Below are 24,207 nucleotides of genomic sequence, written 5' to 3'. Positions count from 1 at the left end.
TTCTGTTATCTGTAGGACGGAAGTACTGGTACTGACCTCTCTAGCTGCTTCTAAGTGGTAAATGAGTTCATACACGCAGAGGGCTAATCACCACTCCCAGCATTAATAAGTATTTGATAAACTGCGATTTGCATTGTTATTATTAACAGTAATAGAAATATTATTAGCTATGCTTGAGCTGCCATTTCTGAACCTTCCTTGACTCAAAGCATGGGACGTGCCCTCCCTGTGGCAGAAACACCCTCACCACGCACAGACTCAGGCTTAAGATTTTGTGGAGGAAGAAACAGGATTGAGAAATCATTTAAATGCAGAACCAAATGGAGACAAAAAGATTCAAACCATAATCTTAAATAAGGAGACATCCCCAGGCTGCTCGGGGAGATTCTTCTCCTAGGACTGGGGCTTTGTGGGTTCAGGGTCCCCTGAGGGCAGAGGACTGGCTCTGGGCTCCCCCTACCCTGTTGGAGGGAGGAGGCTCTGTCACACTAATAAACATTTGGATCTCAAGGAATGCCAGATGTACTTTTTATGGTCTGTTTTTAAGATGCTGTGATATGCTAATGTAATGTTTTGGGTCTGAATCCTTTCGATGTAATTGATGACACTAACATGTAAATAACTAAAATCCGGCAGATTTCACTCAGATGTGAGCTATCCATCATTCGTTTTTGGAAACAAGAGTCAGGTTTTACTTCCCCCTATTATTATCTTGTGTCCCGTTCCCAGCAGCCTAGACTACGGTCACTTCGTTAAACTTGCCAAAATTGCAGAAAGGACTGAAGCGAACTAAACCAAAAAAATAGCTTTAAACATGTAGGAAAATTATTCTCACTCCACAAGTGAGAGTCCAGTAGAATCAGCTCGGTAGTGTTTGCACAGTTTTCTTTCTTTATGTAGTTTTAATCCAGCTGTTCGCTAGCATTTGAAAAAGAAAGAAAATTGAATTGCCCTGCTTAAGTCCTTTTTAAAGAATATCTCCCATTTTCCATTTTATCTAGATGTTTCTCTTCTACTTTTCAGGATTTCAAATTGCAGAATTTGCCTACTGAAAATGTGTGCTTTGGGCTAGAAAAGAAAATTTAGACATCCTTACCCAAAAAAAAAAAAAAAAAAAGCAAGTGGGAGTGGAAATTTAAAAGAGGACCGCCTAGTTCAGCACTAAAACCAGTGTGAGAAGCAGTGTGTGTGTGTGTGTGTGTGTGTGAGAGAGAGAGAGAGAGAGAGAGAGTGTGTGTGTGTGTGTGTGGTGTAAAATGTGCTTTTCAAAGTGCTGAGAGGTTGATGGGAATGTTTGATTAGCTCCCCTCAGAAGAGAAAAGGTGCTTGGACCTCTTCTTTCTTCTTTAAGAATAATTTGGATGGGATCTGTGATGCAGACAAGCTTAAGCAAAAAAGGATATCCATTCTGTGTGGTGGAAGAGTTCTGAAAAAAAAATTGCTTTCTTCAAACAAGGTAGGTCTGATAAATTTCTAAGCTATGTAAATAGTTTGCTTTCCATTTCTTGTCCTGAAAACATGAAAATGTATTTTATCATTAAGAAACTAGAATACATCCCTTGACCAAGTAATCAGTCTGTACAAATTTCAGTCTCAGGAGATTTGAGATGGGAGTGGCTGGTAGTTGCCATCCTTGTAAACAACTAATATTATGTATATCAACTATAAAGAAATTGTGCTGAGATAAGATTAGAACAAGATTTTCACTGTATCTTTAAGCCAACTTAATTATGGTTAAAATATGTTGAAAAGTATAATGCTTGTGCAGAACTTTAAAGCTGGTTTAAATCTATTATCTTGCCTTTTTTTTATACCTTACTTGCTGCATGGAATGCAACAGCAACGTAATAAATTGCTTATAACAATGTGTGAAAAGCAGTATGAGAAATGGGCACATTGATGCTAAATTAAAGGAGAAATTACTTAGTGTTCTATACTTCTGTCTATTGAGACAGATCCCAGTGGAATGTGGCTAAATGTGCAATTCTGTACCCTGTTTACACTGGAAGTGTTTTCTTAGGCTGAGTGCTCCTTTAACTGATAAGCCCAAGAAAGGGTTGGCATTGTTAAGTCTACTACTGTAGCCCAGCTTTGCACAGGGAAACAGGATACAAAATCTCTTTTCAGCATGATTTGTGTTAAACCAGTATAAACATGAAATAAATGCCTCGAGCTCAGGTTAAACAGAGAGGATAAGACTGAATAATTAGACTTGATGGTTTGCTCCAAACAACCCAGGGCATCTTTGCCATCCCCAAACTGAGAGTGGAATTCAAGATTTTTCTTTGGGTTTATTGTAAATATAAAACCAGGCATTCTTGGCCATGGTGGTTACTCCAAAAATGTGAGCACTAAGAAAATAGCATTTTGCCATTACGTTGGGTTGCAATAAATTTGGAAGTTTTGGTGGTAAAGTTCTGAGGTTGTTTTCCCCTCGGTCTCTTGAAAGATGAAAATAGCCTGCAGCAAGGCAAGATCAAATACTATTTGTTTGTGTGTTTTCTCTGTTGTGTGTGTGAGCTGCAAACCGTAGCTACTCCGCCCATAGGAAAGCTGGGAGTGCCTGTCTTTTTATTGAATTAAAATACCCCCTTTTGTAAAAGGGCTTTAGACAAAGAATTGCAAGAGTACAAGGGCTGCATTTTTAATTGCAATATGCTGGTTTCCCAGACTAAGCTTCATTTAAATAGATCTTACACCTCACCACTGAAAGGAAATACATTAGGAAATGCTTAATATCTATCCTGACGCAGCGTTTACTTTATGAATAACTTTTAGAAGATCTAATTATCTTTTCTGCCAAGTTGCTGATCACGTGAAGAATAGTTTCTTTCAGAGAAAATGCACTGGGTTTGAGGATGGTTTATGAATAGCATCAGGAGAACAAAAATGCTTGTGCTGTTCTCATCTGTAATTCCGGTAGGACATGCTGTCTACAGGAAAGCAGTGCAGTTCAGTGCTACATCCCAAGCCAGGAGTCCTAAATGACAGTAACAGCTCTGCCACGACCTAGCTGTGTTTCCTCAGGAGAGGTGTGTAACAGTTTTGGATTTTTGTTTCCCCATCTGAAAAACAGAAATAGCAGTGCCTGCATATACCCCCTCTCAGGACGGTCATGAGGTTCAATATTGATTCTCAGTTTGAAAAGGGTGTTGAAATGTGAAAAGTTCTAAAGAGATGGAATTGTTTTCCCTGCATATTTAAAAAAAAAAAAAAAAGACTGCACGGGAAGGAATCATTGTAAAATAAATGTTTCGTGGCCTCCAGGATGTTCCCAATACACATGCCCAAGTATGCAACTTCTCTCATTGCTAGTGTGGAGGCAAGAGCCAGGCATCGAGAGCAGTGGGTGCAGGACAGAGCGCAGTGGTCTGTCCGTCAGTGGACGGGCAGTCTAGCTGTGTGACCTTGGGAAGATTACTCAACATCTCTGTCTCCATTTCCTCACAAATGAAATGAAGAAGTCGGACAAGATAGTTTCTAAGTTTCCCTCCTGATCCTATTGTTCTACGCACTGGAACATCTCCAATGTCAAGACACAGCCAGGCCAATTTCACTGTTGAGATGTTCCGTATATGACAAAATCAGAACAGGGTCATGAACCCTATGGTATATGTAAAATATTTATGTTTACCTAACTAAGGACTTTAACATACAAAAATGAAATGTAACATAATTTTGTTAGTGAAATGTAACATAAGTATATGCATAAATATATATATTTATATGTATCTATCCATAGGATACTGGGGACAGTGTGGTTAAAGCTGTATGACAGACTTCTTTTGGTTCTCTAGAGTATTTCTATGACTGCATAACCTCATGTGGAGATAATGTCAAATATCCAAATTTAAGGCCAAATGCCCCCCACCCCATGCCATGGATCCTGTGGGGTTTGTCAGGAAGGAGGCACTGCCACTTCTTAAATATGTTAACTTTGGCAAATTCCTTAAACCCTCTGGACCTCAGTTCTCGCATCTGTAAAAAGGGTCTGCTATTAGTGCTCACCTCACAGGGTTGTGGCAAAAAGCTTCAATCGGTGCCTGGTACCCAAATGTTAGCAAGTGATTTTTCAACATGTGGGACTGGAATGCAGAAATCAGATCAGCTGTGAAACAAATCATCTGCAATCCTCTTCAAACTTTTAAACGTTAACTCTTTGGATGTAGTGAGCACATAGATATGTGGGACTATGGGATATTAATATAATTATTAGAAATTTGTTGCCATCTCTTCACCCAGAGAATCTGAGATATTCAATTGATCAGCAAATACTAAAGCAAGAGAGGCAACTTCTGTGATGTCTGTATTTTGAGAAACCTCAAAGGTCCCCCACTGGCTGCCTAAACACGGTCTTCCAGTGGTTTGCAGAAGCTGGTGAAATTCCTCACTCCCTCAACACAATTTGGTGAGAGAGCGAAGTACAAAGGGAATTTGCTAGTTTTTACAGGCATGAAAGTTCCCTGCACAACAGCTGTGAGCAGCTCCTGCTAGTGCAGAGAATGGGGCAAGAAGAGAGCCACAGAGCAGGGCAAATTTAGGCAACACATCAGAAATGGCTCTTTGATAGGGCCAGTTCTTAAATTTTAATGAACACACAGGCCTGCACACAGACAGCCAGGGCCCTAAGTCCTGTCAATGGCCTGCACCGCTGGGCTCCCCTGCAAAGAGCCCCTTCAGCTATGCACCTGTGCCCGCCAGCCCAACTAGCACCAGACGCCACTGCAGCGCACAGCCTGTGGTGAGGCCCTGCAGCCACAGGAGTGCACACCGGCAGTCAGGGGCCCCACAGCTGCTAGTGAGCTCGAAGGAGGCCCAACCCTGGCGACCCTGGCCCTTGCCCCTACATGTGTCCGCAACCGGCCCTGCCACCGCACCAGCACCTGCAGCTGGCCCTGCAGCCCAGTGTGTGCGCATTGCCAGCTCCCACCACCACCACTGCCTGCCCTGGTCCCTAGCCACTGGAGGTGCCACTGAGGACCCCAACAGTCCCTGCAGCCACTGTGGATCCCCTGCAGTGCTCTCCAGGGACCACATGGTTGTTGACACTTTGGCCTGAGCTGTCAAGATATCAAGTCTCCCTGGATTTGGAGCCAACAGAAACCCCACACTTCGTGCTCGGCACCACTAGACCCAGGCCACAGCGCACTCCAGTGTGCATCCATCCACAGGTGAAGGTCTCTCCTTACAGGAGCCAGTCCATGAAACTGGAAGGAGGCAATTGCTTCTTCAAATGCACAGACATCCACACAAGGCTACGGGGATCGTGAAGAACCGGGGAAACAGCACCACCAAAGAAACAGTAAACCTCCAGTAACTGACCGCAAAGAAATGGCGATACACGAGCTGCCTGACAAAGAACTCAGAGTAATTCTTCTGAAGATGCTCCAAGAGCCTCAAGAGAACACAGATAAATAATGTAACCAAGTTGGGAAAACAAAATGAGGAGCTCAACAAAGAGACAGAGAACTTTAAAAAGGACCAAATGGAAATTTTAATTAAAAAAAAAACCACACACACACCAAACAAATTCACACCAGTCTGAGGTCATCTAGGTGAATTCCTGCTTGCAAACCAGGAGGTGAAGAGCTAAAATTCACAACAAAGCAAAGACGACTTCAGTTTTGTTGACTGCATTTTCCTATGGGTACCTTATCCTGTAACACACACGGTTGTGGAGACTGGATTCAGAACTTGTTAATCAACTAGAAAACTTTTCCATTTCAACAGCCTGCAAACCTTCAAGAAGTCCTGAGAGACCGCCCGCCGGAAATGCTCAGGGCTGCCCGGGAAGTGCACGGAGGAGGCACCAGGCGGTGCTCTGGGTTGAGACCCATAAAAGCTGCACATCACGAGGCAGCTTGCAAAAAGCCCAACACTCCCTGCGGCAGAGGTTGTGACTCGCTGGGATCCGCTGCCGCATTCCTTGGTGCTCATCCCCTGGGGGAGAAAGGTGAACTGAGCTAACGAAGGCCAAACCCTTTCCTGAGTCAAATTCACAAGCCAGGGTCTTGACACAACAAAAAATTCATTTGGCTTAGATTCAGTTTACAGAATATTTGGGTGGTTGTATCTGATTCTGGTCTTATAATTTTAAAAACTGTTTAGGCCCATTTCTGCTTCCTTATCACTTCAGGGGATGGTGTTTTCCAGTTCTTCTTAAGAATGCTAGATGTCATTCCTCAGCCATTCCACTGGGCCAGCTGTCCTACAACCATTTAGAAGATTTTCGTGAAAATGAGCTAAAGATCCCCACAAATCTCTGAGCAGAGAAGGGAGCAACAAAACTACAGAACTGTTCCCTTTTGGGGCCCGAGAAGAATTTATTCCAATGACAGTCACAAAGCCATGTGGTTCCTTCACCAAGAATCCTAAAATCAAGCCATGGGTAATCCTGGGCAGAATCTTACTGAGATGGATTTAACTGGTGGCTTCATCTCTGTTATGTCCTGAACTAAAGTCTAAGTGGGCCATGTTTTGCGAGATGGTTATGAGAGTAATGAGGACGATGACAATAATCATGATTAACCACCCCAACAACTACCTTAAGTACTCACAGCACTTACAGAGTTAGTCTTCCTTGCCAGGCACTGCTCTAAGCCCTTTCCATATATTAACTCATTTAATCCTGACAGCTACCACAGGAGATGGGTTATTGCTCTTTCCACTATACAGATGAGAAAACTGAGGCACTGAGAAGTAAGCTGTCCAAGGTCACATGGCCAGTAAGTGATGGAGCTCAATCAACATCAAACCCGAGCAGCCTAGTTTCAGAGCTCACACTCTGAACTAGCCAGGCCACAATTCACATGGTCCTGGTTTTTCTATCACTGCACCAAATTAATCGTTGCCATCCCTGAAAACACTGTTTTCAAGCCAAATTAAGTTTCTAAGGAAATCACTCATTTTTGCAAGGATAGTCTCCCCAGTAATACTGATAAAAGGGAGTGGAGACAAGGAATTCATGGGAGAAGGCCTTTGGGAATGAAGGGTTTTTATTTCTGTCATTCTTGAATCATCTTTGACTTCAGAATCACGTTTCAGGTGTGCTGGGAAGACCTGACTCTCAGAGGGGAGGCCAAGGAGCAGACCTCATTATCAAGTTCTTTGAGTCACTAGTCCCCAAAAGGTGTCCTTTATCCTCACTCCAGGGTTAAGTTGGCAGAGAGTCACAGAAAGGATCGTACTTCCCTATGACACAGACGACTTCAGAAAATCACTTTCCCTAATCAGGGTCTCTCCATTGACAAGACTCTAGTAAAAATTTCTCAAATTCTTTCCCTCAGTGAGAGAAAGGCTAAAGTTTTGTGTGGGCATGTGGTAAAAATTCATAAAATTCACCCTTCAGGCTATAGTAAGAAGAAATTCTGGGTCTGCATTCTTTCTTCTCAGAAACAAAAAAGAAAAAAACAACTATTCCTTTGGGGGAACTCAGTGTATAGTTTCCAAGGCATCAGGTCACTGGTGTCTCAATGCAAAGAGAGTTCCTTCCTCGGCCTCCTTCGTATACCAGACAGAGAAAACCTGCTTTGGACGTAAAAGAACACATCAGCTTGCCCAGGCTGGATTCGCCGGTACAACAGAGCGAGTAGACCTGTGCTCTGAAAGGGAATCTAGGGAAGCACAGAGATTCAGTGAAAGCAAAATAAATATTTACTGGGCCCCCACCATGTGCCGTCCACAATTCTGTGTGCTTGGGATGAACAGAGCACGAAACACTCTGCGTTCTCCTGGGGCTGCCAGTCTGGGACCACGCACTAAAGAGGTCTGGGTCTGCTGGTGATATGGGCTGGGAAAACCTTTAGAAAGTAGGACGAGGAGGTTGGACAGAGCAGTGACGATTTGCACTGTGCAGTTAGATACATGTCTGAAAAAGGGACACTTAAACCAAGAGAGAGGTGAAGGAAGCCAGGGAGTGACTTGTGTGGATCCCCGGGGGAAGAGCAAATGCAAAGGCCCTGGGGTTGGACCGTGCTTGGGAGACCAGTGAGTTTCTGGAGCAGGCTGAGTGAGGAAGAAAAGTGGTGAGATCCAGGGTGGACTTCCTAACACCTCCAGATTTCCCCCAGACGCCCACAGTGCCCACTCACACGCAGTCTGTGGGCAGTTTCAGACTCTGCCCTGGATGAAATCTGAGTAGGTCCCTTAATATTGCATACTTCGTAATATTATAGGGGTTTTGAAAAGAGCTTGCTTACATCACCGCCCCCTGCAAACAACCCAGTTCAGTTATTAATATGGAGGTAATACCTAGGTAATGCTTAAAGACATAAAAGCCGTGTGCACAGTTTCACCCCCAACCCAGCCCCAGGCTTGCTTTCTGCACTGGGGAAGCAGTGTGACTGCATTCACTCTTTCTCTGCTTTGCACCTTTACCCCTCTCCCCTTGACTGTAACGGTGGTCTCTTCATGTCCAGAGTTGAAGAGGGGACAGAGAGGAGACATAAAGGTGACAGAGGGCCTTACTGGTTAGTACTGTTGTGAGCTGGCATCTGGGTTCCCTGGGGTTGGTGGGCATGCACAGCTGTTATCTGTCCCCACGGGAGCGCCTTCTTTAGAGATGCACCCCACTCTGCTGGGACCCCTCAGTGGCATCTGCTCTGGCTGGGGGTTTACAGTCCCTCCCTCAGCCCCTGAGCAACCGGGGGTGACCTCCAGCCACCTCCTCAGCCCTCCCTGCACCCGGCTTGGGCAGGACCTAAAGCAATCTCAGGCTGACTCTCACACAGTTAGTCTTGTTTGCCATGAGCGATTTCCTCTCCTGACTTAATCAGGAGTCAGACACCAGTCCATTGTGCCCTCAAGCCCAAGGGACACAACAACTCAGTCATTTCAACTGGGTCACTGGGCATCCAAGCTGGACTTCCAAAGGAAATAACCAAGAACCAGGATCCCCGGTGACTGCCTCCCTCCAGACAGTACAACAGGTTGTGGAAGCTGTGAGGGCAGTTGGGAAGCAGAGGGCAGGGTTACTTTAGGAAAAGTTGTTGGCACTCTCCCTCCCCGGATGCAGAAGAGGAGCTGTGGTCTCCCCGGTCCCACCTGCTTCAGGTGATGGTGAGAGGAGCTGCAAGGAGACCCCTTCCAGAATGTGGAAGCAGCTGGTATTCAGTCTCAGCTGAAACTAAGACAAAGGATCATCCCACTTTAACATCCCATTACACAGCCAATTACAATACACTCAGATGTTTATTTAGATGGGTGTGTTATGCCTGGTTAAACTTAAAAATACGCTTGGTGCTTCACTTTACCCTAAATAACATTTGTGTGAGGGAGGAAGCTGTGTGTGAGTTCAAGCCCAAATATGGCTCTCAAAAAAACTCTTGTCCTGATAAGTAAGACAGTTTTATCACTCAGTATATGTATTTCACAAAGTGCATCTAAATTACTGTCAACAGCATATTTCAAAAAGCCTAGGATATATGCATCAAGACAAAAAGGAAAGTGAAACCATCTGATACAGTTGTACAATGGGGTGGTGAGTGGGGTTAAATGTTTGAGGCCTGGAGTAGAATTCTGGTTCTGCTACACATTCACTCTACAACTTACTTCTGGCTTACTAAAGTTGAACAGCTTACTAAAGTTCCCCGAGCCTCAATTTCCTACCCTGAAAAATGGGTGCAAAAGTACTGACCTGATAGGATCACTGTGATAAAAGAAATTGCCCATGCGCAGTGTGTAGCATGTGAACATTCAGCAAATGACAGTGATTATTGCTGGAGTGGACGCTAGACTTCTCAGACTTTCCACAAAGAGGAACAGAGGACTGATCCCATCTCATGTCACAGGCCACTAGACAGCACGACTGTCAGAAGGGACATGAAGGAGGCACGAAGGCTCCAGCAGAGCTGGGAAAGGTCCGAGAAGCCCTCTGGAGCGTGAGGCCACAGGGCTCCCACTGGGGAGCTGGGTCTCCTGCTTCTCCATGACTCCTTCTGCTGGTCCCCGCCGATTACTAGGACTTAATCCTCCACGGCCCTCAGCTCAGCTGCAGTCACTGTCCTGCTCCACACCCTGCGTGTCCCCCACGCCTCTGATTGCTGGGACTCAGGAATGCCCTTTGACCCGCAGCCCCACGCCCGCCTCTCGGCGGCCTGGGAAGAGCTGGAGCCCTGTCATCTGAGACCAAGGGGGCAGACAGGAAGATACTGCGGATCCTGCAGACCCGCCCTCATCTTCCTGCCTGCCTCAGCTGGGAGGCTGTGCCAGACCCGAAAATGTTTTTCTGGGCCTCAGAATTGAAGGCAGACCAAAAAGCACAGAGTGTTCGGGCCAGTCGGGGCTCTGGGGATCACAGCTGGACTTGAAGCAGATACCCAGCTCCACACTCACAGCGGACGGCTCCTTAGCAACCACAAACCTCAAAGCCCAAGGGAGAAAACACACTGGGAGGAGGCAGGGCTAATCCACAGTGTCAAACACATTAGGGAAAGAAGCCTCTGATGAGAGAAACTCATCTTCCAAAGCTTCCGTGAGAATCTTCTAAACCGGGAACGGTTTCCAGAGTAACTAAGGGGCACAGTCACGGTCCACCTGGCCTTTTACTGAGCTCCTCTCCCCTTCCCCCAGATTTACTGCTCTCCGTGCCCCCTTCCATTACAGAGGATAAATAACTCTTGGAAGGAGTTCTTTAGAGCTCATTTGGGGGCATGCCTGCAAACTAGTATTTTGTCCCACTGGCAATATAAGATCTAAACTACCACTTCAGAAATGTAATTACTGTTTGCAGTCTCACTGGAAATCACTATTGGTCCGAGCCTTTGTGGATGTGGAAAGCATTACCATATGTCAGGTTCTTAACGAGGTACAAAACGATGGTCTGAAACACACGCACCAGGAAAGGCTTTCCCCTTTTGGTTTTGTGACATGTAGAAACATGCCACATGGATCAATGAACCTAATGGCACAGGCACAGATCAGTCACTGAACACACGCTTTTTAATCCATACCACTGCCCAGGAGTGAGTATCTTTGCTTTAGGATTTGCCCTGACTGTGTCTGGTGATCAAACGTGACCCCAGAGGAAGGGATCCTGAGTAGTTCACACCTTAGTCATCAAAAAAACAAACAAAAAACCCACCTATAGTATTTATGGACAATTTCTAGATTGGAACAGCAGTGAGCATAAGATTCTTATACATATACTGAAAAATAAACATTGTCAGTTTCTCAACGCTGACACTACTGGCACATCAGGCTGGATAATTCTGTCCTATGTGTCGTAGGCGTCTAGCAGCATCCCTGGCCTCTGCCCACTACATGCCAATACCATAACACCAATGACTCTTTCCTAGGGGGCAAAATCACCCCAGGTTTTGAGCCATGCTGATAAATATACCAGGAACTCCACATCAGGACAGCATAATTTCAAGGTCTCCCCTCCTAGTTCTCCTCCCAGAGCCTCCCAGGCTGTGTTCTTCTTGCTCAACGGCTGCCACAGTTCATGGGGTTCCTTGCCACACTTCTTCCCAGAGCTGGCTCCGGGGTTGGGTAAGGCCGCTCTAGAGACCTCTGCTTTGAGGCTACTGAAAGACAAGCACACACAAAAGGCCTTTTCATTTTACATGTCTTCGCGTCCCTACTAATCATTTCAGGGAAACAGGACACAACTCAACAACAAGCATGAAAAGCATTTTGATCAAAGCCTCAAGGAACAGAAACCAACTCAAACTGGCTGCAGTAAAAGGGCCCAGAAACATCTATGTCCTGCACAGGAGCCCAAGTCCAGCTGGGCCTCCTTCGGACTGGAAATGGGACCCGGGAAGTGGCCAGGAACCAAAGTAGCCGCTCTCCCTGCCTCTCCCAGGGCCACGCACTTTATCTTCTCCATCTCCCCCGTCTTTATCTTCAGAGCCCCATGTGTCCTTCAGCTGGGCTCCCAGCTTTCAACGCTTTTAGGGTTTCGATTCCAAAATCCCAAGAAAGATCTTGATTGGCCTAAGTTTTGGGGTTTTTTTGTTGGTTTGTTTTTTGTTTCGTTTTGCCAAATTATAGGCTTTTGACCAGCTGATTCCTTTAATTTCAGCAAGTGTTATTTCTACATTTGACTATAATATCTGAGCCACATACTTCAGGGATCTTTTCTGTTTATTTGTTTTGGGGGAGGTAATTAGGCTTATTTATTTATTTATTATTAGCTTTTTTTTTTTTTGAAAAAGGAGGTTTAGGGATTGAACCCATGACCTCACGCATGCTAAGCACACACTCTACCATTGAGCTATCCCTCCCCGACTTCAGGGATCTTGTAAGGTTATAGACATAACTAGTCTTTTAAAAGTGAGACACTGTACAAATGAGGAGTGGAATTTTTATTTCATAATACTATTATGTATAGTAAATGGTGAAATAGCTTGGAATTTACAGTAACAGTCATGTGATGAACTTGATAGAGCAAAAAGAGCACAAAATTAAAATAGAGAAGATCTGAGCTGTGTGACCTTAGGCAAGCCACTTCACTACTCTGTATTACAGGAATTATCACGTCATCTACCACCTCAGGAGGTTCTTAGGTGGTTCTGATGAGAGGATTGTTGAAAAACACACTCTGCAGGTTCTGCTATAAACCTGTATCATTACTGTCTTCCCTAGGTGAATCCACTGTATGGACAGTCGCTATGAGTCAGAAAGTAGTCAGGAATAACCTTTCAGCGGCAAGCCCAACTGAAAAGGAAATTCATTATCTCCCATAACAGGTGGTCCAGAGGTGGGCCCAGCCTGCAGGCACAAGACAGTCAAAGGTCCAGCTTCATTTCTCTGTGATTCGCTTGGCTGCCTTCCTCTTCTTTGTGCTGACTTTTCCCTCAGACTAACTAGCCTCATGGTCACAACATGGCTTCCAGCACAGCTAGAACAACCTGCTCCCTTGTTCTTTTCCAACAAGAGAGGCAACCTTGCCTGAAAAACATAGGATTCAAGTTTTTCCTTTCTGTCTGTCTGATACAACTCAGGACACAGTCCACCCTTGAATAGCCATGATCAACTGGAGGGGGCCATGTACTGATGGGCTCACTCCTGCAGTCATGAAGCAATCACCAGCAAGGGAGAATCTCTCTCTCTCTCTCTCTCTCTCTCTCTCTCATATATATATATATATATATAAAACCAGCCTTGGCACAGACTTGGACTCAGGATCCACCCCAGGAGCTAGAGATGGACCAGCTTCTTCTGAGCCCTCTGGCTACATTTATTCCCTTTACTAAGCTGGGGTTGTGTTAGGAAGGAGGAAGTGGGGAAGCAGGTGCTCTGCTTAGGCAACCAACAATGTCCAGTCCAGACAACCTGACTTAGGACACATGTTCCAGGAGCCTGGTGTGTCCTCAGAAGCCAACATATTGAGAAAAGGCAAAATTTCTCCTGTCTTCCTTGCTTATTTGGCTTAAATTTTCTTTGGGCATTCCTTACAATAAAATTAGGAAGGAATTGGAAAGAAGGGAAATAAGAAAGAAAAACTACTGTCCTCTCTGGCTTACTCTTTCTGTCTCCTTCACAGAATATGGGGGACTATAATAGTGACCACTGGAGTCGTGGTAACAGGAAATGCAGTGTTACAGGCCTGGCCCTGAGGAATGTGATCTGTTTAAAGGTTTACTTGCAGATTGAGGTCACCTCCACATTGTAAAGGCCTCTTTTAGTGACAGCCTTCCCTTTTCCATCCTTATAGGTCAACCCACAACCACTGACAAGCAGCTGAGGCTTTACATTAGGCAGAGATGAAGAAAGCAAGGCTGCAGATGTGGCTTCTCCCCATTCAGAGATGTCTGTCCTCAAGGGATTTTTGGCATTTTGGAAATATAGCACAAGCCTCTCATAACTATTCAATGTTTCCTAATGAACACTGGCTCTTTCTACCTTGTGGACAAAGGGTATTGTTAGGTGTTCCCCCATGTAGCATCGTAGATCAGACAAACACCAGCATTACATAAATCCTGCCTGCCCACTAGGGCAGATTTTCTCCAAGTGAATGGCTCATGGAAGCCTTAAGGGGCCTTATTAAAAATGATGAATGCAAAAATAACTTTTAAGCCCTCCATGTCTCCCCATTACCTAAAGGATCAATTCTGCGTTCTTTAGGCATGACTTTCAAGGCTGACATGGCCCTGCTTTCCTCCCTAACAGTCTGACTCCTCTCCCAGCCTGGCCCAGCAGCTCCCAGGTCCTGAAGCTTCTCCGTCCCCTTTGTCCTGTCCTTCCCTCACCACTCGTTGTTTTCCAACCTGCCAGTTAAATGAATTCAACCCTCTTCCAATCCTCATGCCTCAGGCCTATTCAGTCATCTACCCTTTTTGTTATCACATATCCTTGAGAGCAGAGGGTCTCAACTGTGCCTACACAGTGGAGTCACGTGGGGAGCTTTAAAAAAAATATGGACTCCAACTAAGACCAATTAAATCAGAATGCGGGTGAGGGAAGTGCACTTGCTTATTATGAAACATCTATGGCAAGCAGTGAAACAAAATGCAGGGCCTCTATATTCAGACTACCTGGGTTGAATTCCAGCTCCTCTTCTTTCCAGCCCTGTGACCCTTGGGCGAAGTACTTAACTTCTGTGTGCCTCCAATTCCTTACTTCTGAAATTAAGGCAGGAAACAGCCCCTACTTGATCAAGCTGTTGTGAGGATTAAATGAGTTAATATATTACTGACACTTAAAATGCTCAGCTAATGCTAGTTATGATGAGTGCACATCAGTTTCTTTCTAGAACACTCACAGCAACCTGAAGATAGGTCCTGCACCTTCTTCCTCTCTGCCTAGCGCAGTGTACTCACCCAAAATCTTTTGGAATGATTAAATGGATGCATGATTGAAGATGAATTTTGACTTGAGGAGATCAGAGAGATTTACCTAGAAGAGGTGGCCCATGAGTAAACTTTGAAAAATGAATAAGCTTGTGAGAGGTAGATGAGGTGTGGTAAGGTATTCCAGACAGAACAGTAATAAGAGCATAAGCCAAGACACAGATGTGAGGGTGTAGAGAAAAGACCAAAAGCCCGGGGTGTGCTGGAGTCAGAGAAGAGGATTACAGAAGAGAATTGCAGTGAGATGGTATGAAAGGTAAGGTGGGCCACTTCATTACGTTTGTGATGCCTCACTAAGGAATGTGGGCTTTATCCTGCAGAGAATGATGGACTGTGAAGAATTCTGAGAGTGAGTGCACAGTCAGACCTGTACTTTGGGGAAGTGATCCTTTCCAACCAGAGAGAAAGGTGACCTGGAGCAAGAAAAGCAAGAGTCAAGGAGAGGGTTAGGAGATTACTGTAGCTTCTCATTTGATATCAACACTGTCTGTATATGTTAGGTGTTCCCAAGAGATCATTCTATTAATTTCTGATTTATTGATATTTGTGCACAGGGTAAAAATTTAAATATAACAAAGCTGTAAAACTCACTCCCATCTCTGATCACCGCTTACCCAGTTCTTTTTACCTGAAGCAACCACTGCTTTTGAAAATAAAAAAGATTGTAAGAGTACTACGAATAATTGTACACCAACAAATTGAATAACCTAGATGAAATGGATAAGTTCCCAGAAACGCAAAACCTACCAAGATAAATTATGAAGAAAAAAAAAATAGACCTATAATTAGTAAGGAGAATGAATCAGTAATCAAAACTCTTGCAACAAAGAGAAGCCCTGGACCTGACGACTTCACTGTTGAATTCTACTAAACATTTAAAGAAGAACTAACACCAATCCTTCTCAAACTTTTCCTAAAAACTGAAAATAGGAGGACACTTTTTAACTCATCCTATGAAGCAATCGTTACCTGGATACCAAACCAAACACACTACAAGAAAAGAAAACTACAGTTTCCCATACTAATACAATATTCCTTATGAACATTGATGCAAAAAGATCCTCAAGAAAATATTAGTAAACTGAATTCACCAGCATATTAAAGTAATTATACACTATGACCAAGTGGGATTTCTGTAATGCAAGAATGGTTGAACATATGAAAATCAACTGATGTAATACACCATGTTAATAGAACAAAGAGGGAAAAACCCACATTATTATCTCAGTTGATGCAGAAAAAGCATCTGACAAAATTCAATACTATTTCATGATAAAAATGCTCAACAAAATAGCAATAGAAGAAAACTATCTCAACATAATAAAATTCACATATGAAAAACCCACAACAAATGTCACACTCAATGGTGAAACACTGAAGCTTTTCCTCTAAGGTCAGGAGCACAGCAAGGACACCACTTTCACCACTTCTATTCAACATATTGAACTGGAAGTTCAAGCCAGAGCAACTAGGCAAGAAAAAGAAATAAAAGGCACCCAAGCTGGAAAGAAAGAAATAAAATTAGCTCTGTTTTCGGATAATATAATATTATACATAGAAAAGCCTAAAGATTCCACAACAAAATTGTTAAAACTAATAAATGAATTCATCAAAGGAGCAGGATACAAAGTCAACACACAAAAGTCAGTTGCATTTCTGTACACTAATAATGGACAATCTGAAAAAGAACTTAAGAAAACAATTCCATTTACAACAGCATCCAAAAGAATAAAATATTTAGGAATCAACGTAACCAAGGAGGTGAAAGACTTGTACAATGAAAACTATAAAACATTATTGAAAGAAACTAAAGAAGGCATAAATAAGTAGAAACATATCCCATGTTCATGGATTGGAAGGCCTAGTATTGTTAAACTATAAAAGCTACCTTAAGCACTCGACAGATTTAACACAATATCAAAATCCCAATGACAGTTTTTTTCAGAAATAGAAAATAACCATACAAAAATTTATATGGAATCACAAAGGACCCCAAATAGCCAAGACAATCTTGAAAAAAAAAAAAAGAGAGAGAGAGAGAAGAGCTGGAGGACACATAGTTTCTGATCCAAAAGAACTTACCACAAAGCTATATAGTAATCAAAACAATGTGATACTAGCATCGGTACAGACATATACACAAATGGAATAGGACAGAAAGCCTAAAATGAACCTACATATATGGTCATGATTTTTTGCCAAGATTATTCAGTGGGGAAAAGGCAGTCTCTTCAACAAATGGTTCCAGGAAAAGTAGATATCTACATGAAAAAGAAAGAAGTTGGACCCTTACCTAACACCATATATAAAAATTTACTTGAGTGGATCAAAGATCTAAATGTATGACCTAAAATTATAAAACTCTTAGAAGAAAACATAGGACAAAAGCTTCACAACCTTGAATTTGGCAACAATTTCTTGACTATGACACCCAAAAGCATAGACAACAAATGAAAAAATAGATAAATCGGACTTCACGAAAATTTCAGAATTTTGTGCACCAAGAGATACTATCAGTAGAGTAAAAAGGCAACCATAGAATGGGAAAAAAACATTTGCAAAGTATATATCTGATAAGGGATTAATATCTAGAATATGTAGAAAACTCCTAATATTCGACAACAATCAAAAAACAACCTGATTAAAAACTGAGCAAAGGACTTGAATAGATGTTTCTCCAAAAGTATACAAATGGCCAAAAAGCACATGAAAAGAAGCTCAGTATTACTAATCCTTAGGAAAATGCAACTTAAAACTACAATGAGATGCCACCAGATACCTGTTGGGATGACTACTATCAAAAGAAACAGAAAATAACAAGCGTTGGGGAGGATGTAGAGACATTGGAACCTTTGTGCACTGTTAGTGGCAATGTAAAATGATATAGCCACTCTGAAAAAACAGTATGGAGATACTTCCAAAAATCAAAAATAGAATTATCATATGATCCAGCAATTCCATGCACAAAATAATTGAAAGCAGAGTCTCAAAGAAATATTTGTGCTATGTTCATAGCATAATCATTCACAATAACTAAAACACAGAAGCAATCCATGTGTCCATCGGCAGATAAATGGATGAGGAAAATGTGGTACATACGTACAATGGATGGAATATTATGTAGCCTTAAAAAGGAAAGGAAGTCTGTCATATGCTACAACATGGAAGAACCTTGAGAACATTATGCTGTTTGGCATAGGCCAGTCACAAAAAGAAATTACTATGATTCTACTTATAAGAGGTAGTTAGAGTAGTCAAAATCACAGAGACAGCAGAATGGTGGTTGCCAGGGACCAGGGAAAGAGGAGGATAGAGAGTTATTGTTTACTGGGCATAAAGTTTCAATTTTACAAGACAAAAAGAGTTCTTAAGGTGGATAATGGTGATGACAGCACATTACGAATTTATTTAATACTGCCGAATTGTACACTTAAAAATGGTTAAGATAGCCAATTTTATGTTTTTGTATTTTACCATAATTTTAAAAATTGGAGGAGAAAACTGTGAAGAACCTTAAAATTATAAGGCAGTATTATTATTTATCTTCTAACTCTGGGCAGCAAGAGATCTAATTAAATTGGTTGGCTACTCTTCTTACATTAATTATATTTTTATCTCACAGCAGCCTTCATTTGTCTCACCAGAATTTCATATTCAGGACTCTTTATATTACATCTCACAGACCAGTCCACAAATTTATGAATCAGGAACACGTTCTTTTGAAAACCTCTGTTGTTCCATTTTTGTGAGAACCCTGCTGGGCACATAAGATATTACGGTTCCAACATTACTATGAGACCACAGCTCCCTGACGTGGAACTGCCTGTAGAAACTGCTTAACAGTGCTGGTGGCCATCCCTATGCCCAGTTTTTGGAAGGGCTGAGAGAGGGTTTGAATTTTTTTTCACACATTTCAAACGGCACATTTATATTTTAAATGTATAAGTAAATGAACCAAGTAAGGAGAGAAACTGAAGTGGTAGGAAAGAAGCCTCAAACCATTCTGATTCCAAGAGGCGAGAGCGATTCTGGTCGGGTTCCACTCCTGATGAGTCAGCACTGGGGTGATACCTCCTCTGGGGTTAGCATGTTTCCTGGAATCCTGTTTTTTTCCCCTGCTCCATTCATCCCTGTGTGTAAAGGTCAGGTCCATCGTGTCTTCTCAAGTCATAGGACAGATCTGAGAGCCCTTCTCTCTGCAATTTCTTCTCTCCTTTTGGTATGTTTGTTGACTATCAATAATGCTTACTGAAATATAATCCACATACCATAAAATACACCATTGAAAGTGTACAATTCAGTAGCTTTTAGACTATTTACAGATTGTCTTCCTTTTGTTTTGTTTTTTTTTCTTTATTTCCCAGGGACAGGAAGGAGCCCTAACGACTCATTCATTGATTCAGTATAGTTACTAAGCACATAAAAAAAATCAAATCAAATCAAAATCCCTGCCCTCACAGAGCTTGCCTTCCAGTGGAGAACACAAACAATAAACAAATACAATCAGCAAAGTATGGAGTCTGTCGGAGGTGATAAGTGACTGGCAACCAAGATAGTAGGGAAAGGACAGGGTGTACGGATGATGATGCGTGGGACAGGGATTGCAAATTTAAGTTGGGTGATGAGGGATATCTCAAGAGAAGATAATGTTTAGGCAAAGACTTGAAAGAAATGAGGGAGTAAATTGTGTTCTGACCTGGGGGCAGGGCATCCAGGTAGAGTTAACAGTAAGCTCAGAGACCCTGAGGGGAGAGGTGTGTTTTAGAAATGAGCTGGCTGTGCCTGGAATTTAATACGTGAGGAGAATAGAAGGAAATGAGGTCAGAGGGGCGAATGGTGGCCAGTCTTGTGGGGTCCTGAGCCACTTGCCAAGATTGTACCTTTTATTCTGAGTAAGGTAGAAAACCAGAGAAGTTTTCATCTGAGGAGTGCCATGAACTGACTGACGTTGAGCAAGAACACGCTGGTTGCTGTGTAGACTTCAGTGTGCAGAGGGACACAGCTTGGATAGGAGGCTAAGTGCAATAACCCAGTGAACCCATGGCCTGGGCCAGGCGGCAATGGTAAAGATGATGACAAGTGGTCAGATTCTGGATGTATTATGAATGTACAGCCAACAGGCTTGGCTGATGGAAAAGATGTGGGACATGAGAGAAAGAAATCTAAGATGATTCACAAAGTGTCCAGTGCTGGATGGTAACAGCCATTTGGAGGAGCTAGTTAGGTGGAGCTAGTTAGGCTAGTCTGGTAGGAGAGCTTAATATCCTGCATTTATTCCAAGACTTACATTTGTAGGCCTGAAAACATACGAGTTGATCTGCAACTTTTCAAATTAATAAAAGACAAAAAAGTGTACTTGTTATCACACTATTTCCGAAATATGACTCAGCTATTTAATAGATTGTATGTATGACCATTTTTATTTTGAAGATAAAAACCATTATTTGCCTATTTCTTAGCCAGTGGTCAACTACCTTAATTAGGAAAATTTTTTTAACACATTGCAACTGTTGCTAGAAATCGGCAAAGTGATGGTTTCTGTTTGGACTTACTCTTGCTGCCTAATTTAATTGTTTGTAATAAAGCTTTTCATATACTGAACAGTGTTATTTAAGTTAATTGCATCAAGTGCTTGTATTACTGCCTAAACCATAATTCTAATAATTGCTTCTTGTTAATAAACTCTGCACAGCACTGTATCCAAATATTAAACATAAGCTTGCTCTAGACCTAGCTAGTACCAGATTGTGTTTATCTCTTTCCAAATCTCCATGCAGTAACACCACTTTGGTCGCTTCAAAATCAGCTACAGTGGGAGGATTTACAACACAGAAATTGGCAAATGCTCTAAATCAGGGATTTTTTTTTTTTCCCAGACAGCAGGTTTCCCAGAACACCCCTGGGCATACCAGAGGGTATATGGGTTATAGGGTTATGAATGCCAGCTAGAGCCTAAAGGCCACACAGCAGTGGCACTGGGGGGAGAGGATGCAGTGGGAGCCACCTGCCACAGAGAGGAAGAGGGCTTTATCACGGACAGTGCTTAGAGTTGCTGGTTTATAAGGATAACAGAAAGCAGAACGATTTTAAGTCTTTAAATTCTCTACAGACAATGTGCTTCCTTACTGCCTAAACCCAGGGCAGATCCTTCCCACCTACTCCCACCTCCACTCTAATCATACTTACTGCCTGATCACCAGGAGTATAACATTTTCTCTTTCTATGTCTTAAGTTTCCTTATCTGTTCAGCTGGGATCATAAAATCTGCTATCCTGCTCAGTGTGCAGATTCTACACTATGTAGCATGCACCGTATGTGTTCAATTAACAGTGGTGTGAAGATACCTTCAAGGGTCTCATAGCCTTAGTGAAGGGGAACTCCTAATAGATCAACAGCATCTTCTTATCCACTGTGCTTTCCAATCTCTAAGCCTCTGTCAGTGCTGTTCCCCCTCCTCAACCCCCAACCTGGAGCCAATTCATCTCATATTTTCATCTTGCAGAGTTGACCCAGTTGCTGCCAGCTCTATGAGGCTCTGTCTTATTCCCACAGCTGACATAATCTCTTCTTCCTCTAAAATTCCCTGAGTTCTTGGGGACTCTCTGGCACTGTCTCAGACCTACTGGATTAGAATCTGCATTATAATAAAATCCCCAGGTGATTCGTATTAAGATTTAGGAAGCCTTGCTCTAAATCATTGGTTCTCGAACTTGGCTGCATACTTGGAATTGCCTGGGGAGATTTTTAAAAAGCTTAATGCCTAGATCTCACCCCCAAGAAATTCTATTTCAATTGGTATGAGGTGCAGCCTGAGTATCAGGGCCTTTTAAAACTCCCAGATGATACTAATATGCAGCGAAGTTTGAGAACCACTGGCCTGTAAAGCCCCCCTTATTCTCCCTTTTGGGGCCTGCACACTGTCTAATATTATGTTTTTTGTGTCTACATATGTTTTCCCACATCTATGAAAGTATAAATCTTTTAAGAACAAGAACTATTCTTAATTCAATTTTATAGCTTCCTCTCTAACAATACCTAGCCATATACGTTTAATAAATATTTACTGAATGAATAATGAATGGATAGTCTTTGTAATATAAAACAGTTTGTAATCTAAAAATGTTCTCTGAATACCATAAATGTGGCTTTTGTCCTAATTTGAAGGCTGGTTGAACACATCCTCGAAATTGTGGAATTATTTCCTCTTCAGTTCTAAGGCCAGGTCTCTGAAGAAGAGGAGGCTGGTGGCTAGAGTAGGTTTTCCAACTGAGAACAGACTCTCTGGGTACCAGCGCAGATAGCCACTGCCATCTCTGTGAGGTGTTTACAGAAAGCCACAGCTTGAAATCCTAAGACTCCAGAGGGCAATGCAAAATGAGGCAGCCCCTCCCTACACTCTGAGCATCCGATGCAGAACTCTTGGCTGAAATATGACGGTGTTACTGTTTCTTCCTCCCTAGGGTGCCATTTTGGTATTTATGGGGATTGTTGTCCTCACTATGAAGGCATCTGTTATTGAAGTGTTCCTTGGTAAGTACTTTTATATGTGTATCTGGATACGCTTTTAACATCCTCCTAATGTCCACAGAATCCTGCCAAGAAGAGGTTTAAACCAAGACAGAGCATATAAACAGTTCAGTGTATCTTTTTATAATAAACATTTTGGAGAGATGTTTAACTGCAAATGCTAAACGTAGATCAAATTCAGGATGTGTGTCTATATATTTTTTATAGAGAGCAAATATATGTATTACATATGTTGCCTCTATGCATTACACCTCATGCACACATATACACACACACATATTTGTATGTATATGCAACTAGCAAATATTTCAGATAGAGCATATTTACAGGTTCTGAATTTAGGGATCTTCTTGTTTCTTAATTTCTCAAGAAAAAAAATTCTTATCAATGACATGGTCTTACTTGGACCTAACGGCAACTCATACTCTTAGAGATGAAAACGTTTAAATTTATCCATTGTTATCAGAGAACACAATTTGGGTTGGGCCGTGAGGGAGCAGCAGGCCAACCAGAAGAAAAGCGATGATGGGTTCAGCACTAAGCCCAAGGTTAATCTTCTGCTAGTCTTGACCCCAAGGCTGTAGCCTTGTCAGGTAGAGTGATCCTGTGGGTCACTGTAAAACTACTGCCAGCGCAGGGTACAAAGCCCTTTCAGACAGTCGGTGTTAGTTTACTAGAGCAGCCATAACAAAATACCACAAACTGCGTGGCTGAGAGCAACAGAGTTTTATCCTCTCACAATTCTGGAGGCTAGAAATCTAAAATCACCATGTCAGCAGGGCTGGCTCTTTCAGGGGGCTGTGAAGGTGAAATCTGCTCCATGACTCTCTCTGAGCTTCTGGTTGGCTTGCTGGCAGTCTTTGGCTTTCCTTGGCATCGCCCCAATCTCTGCCCTCCATCTTCACATGGTGTTCTCCCTGAGTGTGTCCGTGTCTGTATCCAAATGTCCCCTTTTGGTAACACCAGTCATATTGGATCGGGGGCCCAGCCTACTCCAGTGTGACTGCATCCTAACTTTAATTACATCTACAACCACCCTACCTCCAGTTGAGGACACCTTCTGAGGTACTGGGGGCTAGGACTTCAACATGAAATCCCATGAATCTGGGGTGGGGGAAACACAACTCAACCCATAACATAGTCAGAATGTTCAAGACCTGTGTAGACAGAGTCTGCATGGTAGACGGAAGACTGGAGGAGGGAGAAGACACATAGCTGTGAAGGTGAGGGGGCATTTGGCGTGGTGGAGGGACACTAGGCTGGGAGTCGGAGGGAAGAGAAGAGTTCTGGTCCAGATTCCACCATCAACTTGCTAAGGAATATTCATCTTGAGAGCACAGGGTCCTTTATTTCCCCTTTGCCCTTTTGGGAGGCTGTCTCCGGCCCCTGTACTAACCTACAGGGTTTCTTGGTTTCTAACATAAGGTGGGCTGGGGGTAGGGCAGGAGGTTAGGAACAGGAAGGATTAGCTACTGTAAAACAAAACAAAACCATACAAACACTGAGGCCACTTGACACAGCCATGTCCCCAGTATCATGGAACCAAGAAGAACTTGATTGTCCTCTCAGCCTGCCCTTCTGCAAAACTCTTTTCCTCTTGGGGTCGCTCACTCAGAAAGCAAGAAATCAAAGTAGAAAAGGGAGACGCCACAAATGTCCTCCCTGTCCTTATATGCCCCTCCCCGGTATGTCTTACTCACCTGCTGTCTCCATGCCAGGGCCATTTCCCTCTAGTCCCCCGGGACCCTCTTCAGTACTGTGACAGCCTCCCTGCCTCAAATCCTTACCTAACTCATTCTCTACCACACCCCAAATAACCTCCCTAAAGCACATGTCCGATCACCACTCCTTGATTTAACACTCAGGGTTTGCCCTTTGTCTTTAC

General features: G+C 43.0%; 1 protein-coding gene across 2 annotated transcripts in view; it reads left to right on the top strand.

Annotated features, from left to right (window-relative positions):
* Positions 1–1,184: 1,184 nt before the first annotated feature.
* Positions 1,185–24,207, top strand: part of VIT (vitrin) — a 91,536-nt gene continuing 68,513 nt past the window's right edge. For both annotated transcript variants that reach the window (XM_072937930.1, XM_072937928.1), the window contains exons 1-2: positions 1,185–1,456; positions 22,256–22,325. In XM_072937930.1, the coding sequence (XP_072794031.1) occupies positions 22,274–22,325 (52 nt within the window). In that variant the 5' untranslated portion in view covers positions 1,185–1,456; positions 22,256–22,273. The remainder of the gene's footprint in view (positions 1,457–22,255; positions 22,326–24,207) is intronic.

This window comes from Vicugna pacos, chromosome 15 (genome assembly GCF_048564905.1).
Source record: "Vicugna pacos chromosome 15, VicPac4, whole genome shotgun sequence".
NCBI classification, from domain to species: Eukaryota; Metazoa; Chordata; class Mammalia; order Artiodactyla; family Camelidae; genus Vicugna; species Vicugna pacos.
The sequence above is the reverse complement of the archived record's forward strand: the minus strand, read 5'-3'. Positions and strand labels throughout refer to the sequence as shown.